General features: G+C 41.7%; 1 protein-coding gene across 5 annotated transcripts in view; it reads right to left on the bottom strand.

Moving 5' to 3' along the window:
* The window catches only part of CDC123 (cell division cycle 123), a 43,363-nt gene that overhangs the window by 10,157 nt on the left and 21,095 nt on the right, over window positions 1-12,111 (bottom strand). For 4 of the 5 annotated variants that reach the window (XM_039357529.1, XM_039357528.1, XM_039357530.1 and 1 more), the window contains 2 exons: window positions 10,478-10,606; window positions 8,034-8,171 (listed from right to left, as the gene is read on the bottom strand). In XM_039357529.1, coding sequence (XP_039213463.1) covers window positions 8,034-8,171; window positions 10,478-10,606 — 267 coding nt within the window. Of the gene's footprint in view, window positions 1-4,669; window positions 4,872-8,033; window positions 8,172-10,477; window positions 10,607-12,111 lie in introns of those variants that run through there. The other variant, XM_039357532.1, reaches the window with a different exon arrangement.

Raw genomic sequence — 12,111 nt, 5'->3', positions numbered from 1 at the left:
CCTTAGCTGTGCTACTCCCTTTTATTCTATTGGCTTTTGAAAGCCAATAGAATAGACTCTCTTGAATAGAGTCTAATTCTATTGGCTTTCAAAAGCCAATAGGAATTGTCCAGGCTGTCTCTGCCCTGCTGAGCCCGCCAAAAGTCCCATTCTGCAAACGGTGCTGCACCAGTTGAGTAGTCCTCGACTTACGACCGGTTGAGTAGTCCTCAACTTATGACCGGTTGGGGGTCGCGGCATTAAAAAGGTTGAGAACCACTACCTATACCATCTCAGAGCAGTGACTGTCTAGTCTCTTCTTAAAAATCTCCAGTGATGGAGCGCCCACGATTTCTGGAGGCAAAGCTGTTCCATTAGTTACGGTAATTGTCCTGACTGTCAGGAAGTTTCTCCTTAATTCCAGGTTGATTCTCTTTTTGGTCAGTTTCCAACCATTGTTTCTCATCCTTCCCTCTGGTGCTTTGGAGAATAACGTGACCCTCTTCTTTGTGGCAGCCCCTCAGTTACTGGAATACTGCTATCATGTCTTTCCTATTTCTTCTTTTTTTTTTAGACTAGCCAGACCCATGTCCTGCAGCCGTTCTTCGTATGTTTTAGTCTCCAGGCCTTGGATCATCTTAGTTGCTCTTCTCTGAATTTTTTCCCAAACTCTCAATGTCTTTTTTGTGATATGGTGACCAAGCAATGCTCACAATCTCTATGAATTAGACTAAAAAATAATGGTGGATGCAGCCGACAAACAGATAAGCAGGGATTAACCTCTGACAAACAGGTAGCAAACAACAGCCTGGTCAAGGAACTATCAAAACCATATCCTCACTGGCAGGGCAAGCTATGGTATATAAACAGGGAGTAGACCCCATACTCCCTCACACTGATGATGTTACCTAGTTAGGTCATGAAGTGTCTGCACCAAGCTCAGAGAGCACCAAGGACCCCACAGTCGTCGTCTCCTCCACCTCCTCCTCCTCTTCCTCTTCTTCTTCTTCTTTTCTTCCTCCTCCTTCTCTTCTCCCTTCTAGCACTGATGATGTTACTTAGTTGGGTCATGAAACGTCCGTAAGAAAAGCACCAAGCTCAGAGAGCACTAAGGACTCCACAGTTCAACCCCGAGCTACAATCTTCTCTTCTATCAGATGTGAGAATGTTAAGATATTTTCCAGTTAAGATATTTTTCATATAGGGTTTGGGATAAATACAAAATCTTGGGAACTATCATTGCAGTTTCCCTGTTTTTGTAGCAAGCTAATTAAAGTGGAGCCTCTTGAAGTACAGGCAATCCTCAACAGTTCATTTAGTGACCGTTCAAAGTTACAACGGCACTGGAAAAAAGTGATTTATGGCCGTTTTTCACACTTAACGATCATTGCAGTTATCTCCGTGATCAAAATTCAGACGTTTGGCAACTGACTCGTATTTATGACAATTGCAGCGTGCCGGGGTCACGTGATCCCCTTTTGCGAACTTCCAACAAGCAAAGTCAATGGGGAAGCCAGTTTCACTTAACAGCCGTGTTACTTAACGACTGCAGTGATTCACTGAATAACTGTGGCAAGAAAAAGTCGTAAAATGGGGCAAAACTCACTGAACAAATATCTCACTGGGCAGCACAAATTTTGCACTGGGTTGTAGTCTTAAGTCAAGGATTGCCAGTATTAGCTTCCTGGCCAGATACAACTTGTTCCAAAATTTATGTAGAAGGAAAAAACAACAACCCATGATTCCTCTCAAACTTTGAAGAGGGTTGCAGACTTCCTTCTTTAACATGCTGGCCTTGTCTTCCCATTCAGGGACAGTCATTCTAATTTCTCTCCTGGACTAAATTCAAGTTACATTGCAAAATTCTCTTCTGATCTGCAGCCCGCAGAAGCATTAAGAATGCAGAAACAATCTGTTCTGCTGATTACTACTGAGTGTAAACTGCTCTCCGGGGAAATGGGTTGGAGGGGGCAGCATTAATATTTTTAAGTATCTGCTTAAGTAGCTAGATAACAGATAATTTTGTGCGGCCCCTGAAGGGGGTCTCACGTACTTGCAATTGCAATCGGTCTAACCAGCCACGTTTAATGAAATTGCATTTTTCATTGGGTGGCTATTGTTAGTCCCAATGAACTTGATTACGTGGCACTTTATGCTAGGTTTTAGATGTGGGTCACTTCTGTGGGTTGAAGTACAGGGAGTACAGTCAGTGAGACAGCTGTTAAGTGAATTTTCCCCCTTATATGACCTTTCTTGCCACAGTTAAGTGAATCACGGCAGTTGTTAAGTTAGTAAGACCGTCGTTAAGCGAATCAGGCTTCCCCAGTGACTTTGCTTCTCAGAATGTGGCAAAGAGGGATCACATGACCCCAGGGCTGCAACCTTCATCAATATGAGTCGGTTGCCAAGTGTCTGAATTTTGATCACGTGACCCTGGAGATGCTGCAATGGTTGTGTGAAAAATGGTCATAAGTCACTTTTTTTCAGTGCCATTGTAACTTTAAACGAATTGTTGTAAATCAAGGACTTTAATACCACCTTATAATGCCTTGGTAAGGTCACATTTGGAATCCTGCATCCAATTTTGTGTCACCACGATGTAAAAAAGATGTTGAGACTCTGGAAAGAGTACAGAGAAGAGCAACAAAGATGATTAGGGGACTGGAGGCTAAAATATATAAGGAACGGTTGCTGGAATTGGGGATGTCTAGTTTAATGAAGAGAAGGACGAGGGGGGACATGATAGCAGTGTTCCAATATCTCAGGGGCTGCCACAAAGAAGAGGCAATCAAGCTATTCTCCAAAGTTCCTGAAGGCAGGAGAAGAAGCAACGAATGGAAACTGAACAAGGAGAGAAGCAACCTAGAACTAAGGAGAAATTTCCTGACAGTTAGAACAATTAATCAGTGGAACAACTTGCCTCCAGAGGTTGTGTACTCTTAACACTGGAAGTTTTTAAGAAGAGATTGGACAATCATTTATCTGAAATGGTATACGGTTTCCTGCCTAAGCAGGTTGGACTAGACCTCCAAGGTCCCTTCCAACTATTCTATTCTATTCTATTCTATTCTATTCTATTCTATTCTATTCTATTCTATTCTATTCTATTCTATTCTATTCTATTCTACAATCCAATCCAATTTCTATTCTACTATCTTTACCTACAAAGATCAAATGATATAGCCAATGGTTTTCCCTATAATAGCCTATGGATGCAGAGAGCTTGGAAAAAGAACAAAGTTTTGATGATTTAATTAAAAGATTTACAGAGCTGGCCATCTTATGCAACATAATCCTGGCTGTCTCACAAACAATTAACTCGGAAACAGGTAGCTAAATGCAGATATTTGGCATGATAATTGTTAATTTATTCCCAAGCCACAATTTTCCATCTTAAAAATTTTCCACCAGCATGATATAATTATATCTCTCAAAACTCCCTGCGGGGACCTTAGGACTATCTTACCTTGGCTACAAAGCAATACAGAAATCCATTTTTAAAAAAAAAAAAAAAAAGAGTTTCATACTTCAGTAATAAATAATAAAGAAGATGCCCCTGCCAGAAGAACCGGATTTATAAACTGACAATGCTGACATTTGCCAGAGGCAGCAATTTAAATTTATTTTGATTTATGCTTCCTAACACTGTTCCTACACAAAGGAAAGAGTTGATCGCAGTCCTTCAGAAACATAGGGGTAAGTCACGACTTCAACAGAGCGCAACATTTCTTTTGCTAAGGGAAAGATTTGTTAAGTGAGTTTTGCCCCATTTTACAACTTTCTTGCCACAGTTGTGAGGTCAATCACTGCAGCTGCTTCTGACAAGCAAAGTCAGTGGGGAAAGCCAGGTTGACTTAACAACCGTGTTACCAGCTTAACAACTGCAATGATATGCTTAACCACTACGGCAAGAAAGGTCGTAAAATGGGACAAAACCCACTTAACAAATGTCTCGGTTAGCAACTTAAATTTTGGGCTCAACAGTGGTCGTTAAGTCGGGGACTACCTGTGTTTGGTTTGGCCAAAGGTATCTTTCATTTTCCGTATCACTGCAGCTGTCCATTACCCTGAGGCAGGGGTAGGCAACCTTGGCTCTTTTATGACTCGTGGACTTGAACTCCCAGAATTCCTGAGCCAGCCACCCTGAGGGGAAAGGGAGAGGTTTCCAAGCTGAGCCATGCCGGCTCAGGAATTCTGGGAGTTGAAGTCCACGAGTCATAAAAGAGCCAAGGTTGCCTACCCCTGCCCTAGGCCGCTTTACCACTTGTGGACTTCAACTCCCAGAATTCCTGAGCCAGCCACACTGAGGGGAAAGGGAGAGGTTTCCAAGCTGAGCCATGCCAGCTCAGGAATTCTGGGAGTTGAAATCCACGAGTCATAAAAGAGCCAAGGTTGCCTACCCTTGCCCTGAGGGAAGCATTTCCCAAGCATTTTGACTAGCCGCAAATAGTATCCAACTATTATTAAATTATATCTGAGGCCTGGTGAGGGTCTCATTTTATGCACAATCTTTTGTCGTTTCTTTGGCAGAAAGTACAGCCTTTCTAAATATTCGCAGAATATTATCACCCCACTATAAATATGAAGCCACTTAAGAAACCAAAACCAAACACCCAGAAACAAAATACACACTTAGTGGGAGAGACCTGGGTCCCAGCGGTATAAAATATGATCTCTATTTCCCAAGCAATTTTTGCCTAGTGCGGTGAAAGCATCTTTATTCCATTAAACGATTATGCAATGTCAGCATCGTTTTTCTTCTGTGACAAAGAAGTTCTTAGTCAGAACTGCTACAGTTAAAATGCTATTTTGGGGGGGGGGCGGCGGCCACCTTTCCGTTTTCCATTTCATCCGCTTTTTCAGGGTTCCTCATCGTCTGGCTGATTTCTTTTCTGGTTTAAAAAAAAAACACAACAACACAAAAATTGGAGTGGACGTTTTATTGATTTATTAATAACAAGTGTACTCATTTGTTATTTCAGTTTTTCTCCAGAGGACGGAAGGCACCAGGCTAAAAACCAAGAGACAGTTGAGTTCTAGTTCCGCTTTGGCACGAAAGCCGTCTGGGTGACTTTGGGTCAATCATCAGGCGATGGGGAATTCTAGTCCAGCCTTAGGCACGAAAACCGACTGGGTGACTTTTTGCCAATCACCAGGAGACAGTGAGTTCTAGTTCCAACTTTGGCATGAAAGCCGTCTGGGTGACTTTGGGCTAATCATCAGGAGACGGTGAATTCTAGTCTGGGTGACTTTGGGCTAATCATCAGGAGACAGTGAATTCTAGTCTGGGTGACTTTGGGCTAATCATCAGGAGATGGCGAATTCTAGTTCAGCCTTAGGCACGAATGGGTGACTTTGGGCCAATCACCAAGAGACTGCGAATTCTAATCCCACTTTACGCCTGAAAGCCAGGTGGGTGACTTTGGGTCACTCCCTCTCTCTTAGCTGATCCACTTCACAAAGTTGTCGTTATGGGGAAAATAAGAGGAAGAAGGAGCATTATATTTGCCACCTTGAGTTACTTATAAAAATAACAAAGGTGGGACATAAATCAATAAAGCTAAATAAATAAATAACCACAATAAAGCTAGCTAGCTAAATAAATAAATAAATCACCACCACCACCACCACATGAAGTGGGTTGGACTGAGAAAACATGACTCTCCCCCAAACTGCAGAGGGAACCTTCCTTCTCTTAACTCCATAATATGAACCATGGCATCGTCCTAACAGCTTGGCATAGACCAGGGGTAGGCAACCTTGGCTCTTTTATGACTTGTGGACTTCAACTCCCAGAATTCCTGAGCCAGCATGGCTCAGCTTGGAAACCTCTCCCTTTTTCCCTCAGTGTGGCTGGCTCAGGAATTCTGGGAGTTGAAGTCCACAAGTCATAAAAGAGCCAAGGTTGCCTACCCCTGTCCTATATCAGGGGTCCTCAACCTTGGCTCTTTTATGACTCATGGACTTCAACTCCCAGAATTCCTGAGCCAGCACAGCTCAGCTTGGAAACCTCTCCCTTTCCCCTCAGCGTGGCTGGCTCAGGAATTCTGGGAGTTGAAGTCCACAAGTCATAAAAGAGCCAAGGATGCCTAACCCTGACATAGACCAAGAAATGTAACAGATTTGTGGAGACATCATGAAAAAAAAATACACAAAACAAATAGTAAAATTAAGAACCAATAACCACAGTAACCAAAATAGTAATTAGAAATCAAATGATATCTTTGACCATGCCATATTTATGGATCTATGCAACGTTTATTATGGTATTAAATTTATTGGCTGTCCCATCTTACCACAGGGATAACTCTGGGAAGGTTTGAATATTAAAAAAAATAAAATTATACAAAATCTGTACACAACACAAACTAAATACTATAAAAAGATAAACACTCCATCCTAACTTTAGGGTCCTAAGGTGATGGAGTCCTGTGTGACCACAGGATGACCGATCAGTTTTCATAAAGGAACAGTTTCTATACTAGAAAGAATTGGTAATTTTCCTGCTATGGTCCTTTCACCCTTTACTAAAAAGCACCATAAAGCCTCAGTAGGGAAGCTTACAACTTACTTGGATAGCACCCCAGGCCACCTCGGCATGCTTTAAATTTTAAATATCTATAAGTTAAATATTTAGTTCCACCCTTCAAGAAGTTGTTTGCAAAATCTGTAAGCGTTTGCTGGTCTTTGATCAGAATTGGGGCTGTATGAATACACAAGTCACCCTGTGTGATCACAAGTAATGGATGTTCTTTCACAGCAAGGTTTTAGATGGGATTCGTTTAAGGTTTTAGACCATTCATCATGGGCTAAACAACACAAAAGTGTTCAATGAAAACTTTTCCGTGAGATTTCAATCTTTGCAATTCCAAGCCTTGCTTAGCTGTTATAAAAGCAAAATAGCTCAGAAAGTCAGTCAAGAGACTAAGGAAAAACTCTGTGGTTTTCTATTACGCTTGATTTCCTGAAAACAAATTTCTAAGCTCTTATCAGAGGGATACCCAAACAGATATTTTGGAGAACTGAAAATGATTTGTGAAAAGATGTGCATATCCACCCTTACTTTCTCTCTAAGGTGCGTCCAAAAACATAAATTTTGCAACTGTTTGAAAGGTAAGTTGTTCCTCCGAAAAAGTACTCAGCTTAGCTTAAATATAATGCAGAGATGTTCTACTTTTTTCTAAAATGCCAAGCTATAAATGTTTAGATTGTGACAGGAACTTGCAAGGAAACTGATATATATATATCTATTTCCATCACAAAGTACAAATCTTATAAACTACAGCAGTGTTTCTCGATCTTGGAAACTTTCAATTGTATGGATTTATCCGGTCAGTATGCTGGGAGTTGAAGTCCACAAATCTAAAAGTTGCCAAGGTTGAAAAACATTGGAATGTAGACAAGGAGAGTGCATGAGGCCTTTATCCTTCAGGAATGAGATTTCTAGAATAGAGAATAGCGCTGGAAGGGACTTTGGAGGACTTCTAGTCCATCCCCCCGCTCAAGCAGGAGAACCTATACCATCTCAAACATCTAGCCTCTTCTTAAAAATCTCCAGTGATGGAGCACCCACGATTTCTGGAGGCAAGCTGTTCCACTGATTAATTGTCCTCACTGTCAGGAAGTTTCTCTTTAATTCTAGGTTGCTTCTCTCTTTGATCAGTTTCCAACCATTGTTTCTCGTTCTTCCCTCTGGTGCTATTACAAACAATATTACAGTTGTGTTGTGGAAGATGGGTTCCAATCACCAGTGACTACATGCTAATTACCTCCTTCATTGCAATGTGTTTTAAGTCAACCTCTTTATATATTCCACTCAAATGTCTAGAACTTGGTAAGGAAAAAAAAATCTAACGGTAGGTAAGTCTGCATGTATGAACACACACTCAATGTTCTTGGTAAGGAAAAAAAAATCTAACGGTAGGTAAGTCTGCATGTATGAACATACACTCGATGTTCTGAAAACAAGGGTTTCAAGCTACCATCTTTTCTGGCACAAGGACTTTTTAGGTCAACAGAAAATCCTCTCCGTAACTCTCTGCAAATCTGCTTACCAGTTTGAGCAAGTCAATTAATTTGTGAACATCTTCTCCCGTGGAAAGATCAACAAAATCTTTGGGCAACCTGTAGCTCAGATATGGACTTGGCTGGACCGTGAGGTTACTGTTTGTGCAACGGAACGACGGGGAGTCCTAATTTGGAAGAGAAGAGCAAACCAAGAAAGAGGCCCTCAATTATTTCCTTGCAATTTTTTTTTTTTTTTTTTGGTATTCATTAGCTTAATCAATGCATTCTGAAACACTCATGTTTCACATCTTCCTTCCCCTGTCCTCACCACTTTCTACAGGGGGACGATCGAAAGCATCCTGTCATACAGCATCACAGTCTGGTTTGGAAGCATCCCTGCTTCAGACAGGAAGGCAGAGCAGAGAGTGGTGAGGACGGCAGAAAAGATCATTGGCAGTTCCCTCCCTCCCATCCAGGACATAGCACAGAAGCGCTGCTTGAGCAGAGTCCGTAAGATTATCTGGGACACTACACACCCTCTTCACGACCTGTTTTCCTTGTTACCTTCTGAGAGGAGGCTTCGTGGTATCCGAAGCAGAACATCCAGATTCAGCCATAGTTTCATTCCATACAGCATTAACCTTGTGAACTCTCAAGCTTCCTCCTTCCGTTATATATTCAAGATGGACAATATTTAATATTTATTGCTACGTATATGTAGGGGTGTGGGTCTATACATATGTTGTTCATAGTATATTATTATTATTATTATTATTAATAATAATAATAATAAAGTTGGAAGGGACCTTGGACATCATCTAGTCCAACCCCCTGCTCAGGCAGGAAACCCTGCACCATTTCAAACAAATGGCTGTCCAGTCTCTTCTTAAAAACTTCCAGTGTTGGAGCATTCACTGCTTCTGGGGGCAGATTGTTCCACTGGTTAATTGTTCTAACTATCAGGAAGTTTCTCCTTACTTTGAGAGCGGGCAACTAAATTTCATTTTTGATGTGCGCCATTGTGCCCACAGTAAAAAAAATGACAATAAAGGTTATCTTATCTTATCTTATCTTATCTTATATCTTATCTTATCGCAGCTTCTCTTAAAGGGGTGAACGGCTTCAAAATATCTAATGGTGCTTTCATACTTTGGGGGGAGAGAAGCTGGGGATTCTGCAAAAGGTGGACCAAGATCAGGATTTCCTAGGAGACCTCTGGAGATGAGAACGACTCAAGGTGCTGACAGGTTCCATGATATTAGAGCAACTTCCTCCACACCCATTAATTGCTTGCTTGCAAGTTGGAGAAAGGAGAAGCGAATGGACGGAGGACACGGGCCTACCCCGGTGTTTGTCAGTCACAGCAACTTTAAGATGTGTGGACTTCAACTCCCAGAATTTCCCAGCTAACACCCTTCTTGATAAGGTCACAAGACTACTCAATTAATAAACGAGTCTATTCATCGCCTGGTTGCGAGTCACAAGCCAAAATTCTCACTGTCCATGAAGTTTTTATTCCTTTTATAGTTAGTTTATATAGTTTATACAAAAGTGCGTATAGTCAAGGCCATGGTTTTCCCAATTGCAATGTATGGCTGTGAAAGTTGGACCATAAGAAAGGCTGAGCGCCAAAGAATGGAGGCCTTTGAACTCTGGTGCTGGAGAAGACTCCTGCGAGTCCCCTGGACTGCAAGGCGTTCAAACCGCTCAGTCCTAGAAGATATCAACCCCGACTGCTCTTTAGAAGGCCAGATCCTGAAGTTGAAACTCAAGTACTTTGGCCACCTAACGAGAAGGAAGGACTCACTGGAGAAGAGCCTAATGCTGGGAAAGATGGAGGGCAAGAGGACGACAGAGAATGAGGGGGCTGGATGGAATCACTGAAGCAGTAGGCGTGACCTTAAATCAGTGCTTCTCAACGTTTGTGTGACGGCGACTCCCGTCACACAAACGTGCCGCGCATGCGCGGCACCGCCCCATGCGTGGCGGCGCCCCCATGCGTGGCGGGGCGGCACCCCCATGCGCGGCGGCACCCCCATGTGCGGCGGCACCCCCATGTGCGGCACGCATGCGCGGCGGTGGCCCCATGCGCGGTGGCGGCCCCCGAGGGGGAAAAATGGCGGATCGCCTTGTTTGGCGACCCCCGAGAAATGGTCGATCGACCCCAAATGGGGTCACGACCCATAGGTTGAGAACCGCTGCCTTAAATGGACTCCAGAAGATGGTAGAGGACAGGAAGGCCTGGAGGAACATGGCCCATGGGGGTCGCGATGGGTCGGACACGACTTCGCAATTAACAACAACAACAAATAGCTAAATTATAGAACTATAATTTATAGTTCATTTCCAACAAGGCAAAATTGCAGCAATGGGTATTTTTTTTTTTTAAAAAAATGTCAATGCCTAGCAAAATCAGGAAAGTTGGCTTAAGTACATGTATGCCTTTATATAGATTTATATTGTACTTTTTTTAAAAAAATGAATCTGTTACCTCTTCCATGGCTGCACCTTCGGTCTGGTCACTTTTCAAACTGTTTCCGGATCTTATTTCTTCCCAGGTGAACAGTAGAGAATCCGTCACTTCCCCAAATGGATTAAAATCTATGAGCCATACTCTGCCCTGAAGGAGGGTGGTTAATGTCAAAATGTAATAAGCCTTAATAGATGACGACATAAAAGACAAATAAAATAAAAGGCAACCTAACAATGTTCAAATGCCACACGGATACAGTCCTTTTTATTTCTAAAATCTAAGTTATAGTCCTCAACTTGCCACCACAAGTGAGCCCAAAATTTCCGTTGCAAAGCAAGACACTTCTTAAGTGAGTTTTGCCCCATTTTACGAACTTAGTGACACGGTTGTTAAGTGAATCTGGCTTCCCCACTAACTTTGCTCGTCAAAAGGTCACAAAAGGGGATCACATGACACCAGGACACTATAATCGTCATAAATGTGAGTCAGTTGCCATGCATCTGAATTTTGATCACGTGACCACGGGGATGGCTGCAATGGTCGTTAAGTGTGAAAAATGGTCATGTCGCTTTTTTCAGGGCCACTGTAACTTTGAATGAATGGATTTAAATGGAGGACTGCTTGTATCCTATACATAAAATTATAATAATATACAGTAGTGGCCAAAATTGTGGAAACCTTTTGGGAAAAGTGTATTTTTGAGGTTTGATGGCTAATAACACCACTTTGTTTTGGAGTAGTACCCTAAAATTATATATCAATGGAAAGATAATTTAATCAAGAATGTAATGCAACAAAGTTTGTTCAATTATCTGTATTGTATTCTATGAAAAGTTATAGCCAAACAACCAGAAAAAGGAAGCACAACTTGCTCAGGTTGATCTCAGGTAGCTTTCCTCCATCTGATTGTAGCCAATGAGCATGAGTGTTTAGAGAGCCAATCGGGTGTCACCTTGTTTTGGCAATGAGCCAATCAGATCACAGTAGAATTCAGTGATTGATGCATTGAAGCTGAGAGGAGGACATGTGTCAGTGTGTTATGTGATGGCTATCAAGTTGGTTGGGGGGTTTTTTGTGTTCTTTCATTTAGTAAGCTTGTAAAACATAATAAAATTAAAGGAATGGTGCAAAGAGTTGACTGGTTGCCCAGAAAGCGATGTAAAATAGTATTATGAAGTGAACAAAACTACAGTTATAAAGAAATTAGAAGGAAAATGGGTGGAAACTTAACCAAAGGTGGCATTTCTCCTGTACACTTTTCCCAAAAGGTTTCCACCATTTTGGCCACTACTGTAAAAGACACATCCAAAGGCAATATGGCTGCAATTCTTCATTTCTAAAATCTAAGTTATTGCTCATTTGTGTTCTCAATCCGCTTTTTCACTTCTTTTATTAGAAGCTCCCTAATTCTTCTTCCAGATGGACTTTTTTAAAAAAAGTTTTAGAATGATTTTTGTTTTCAAATGCCAGAATTTTGTCGTGAGGAACAGCTAAGTTTCCATCTACATCAATGTGCAGAGGTGAAAGTTAAGGCAAGATTAATAACATTCAAAGCTTATTTATAACCAAGTGGCCTCTTAGACAATCTTCTTAGTCAAATTTAAGGTCTGTTTTAAATGTAAAGCAATTCTGGAATGTCAGACCAACATCAG

Source organism: Crotalus tigris, unplaced genomic scaffold (assembly GCF_016545835.1).
Source record: "Crotalus tigris isolate CLP2741 ecotype Arizona unplaced genomic scaffold, ASM1654583v1 scf7180000018925.3142382, whole genome shotgun sequence".
NCBI lineage: Eukaryota > Metazoa > Chordata > Lepidosauria > Squamata > Viperidae > Crotalus > Crotalus tigris.
The sequence above is the reverse complement of the archived record's forward strand: the minus strand, read 5'-3'. Positions and strand labels throughout refer to the sequence as shown.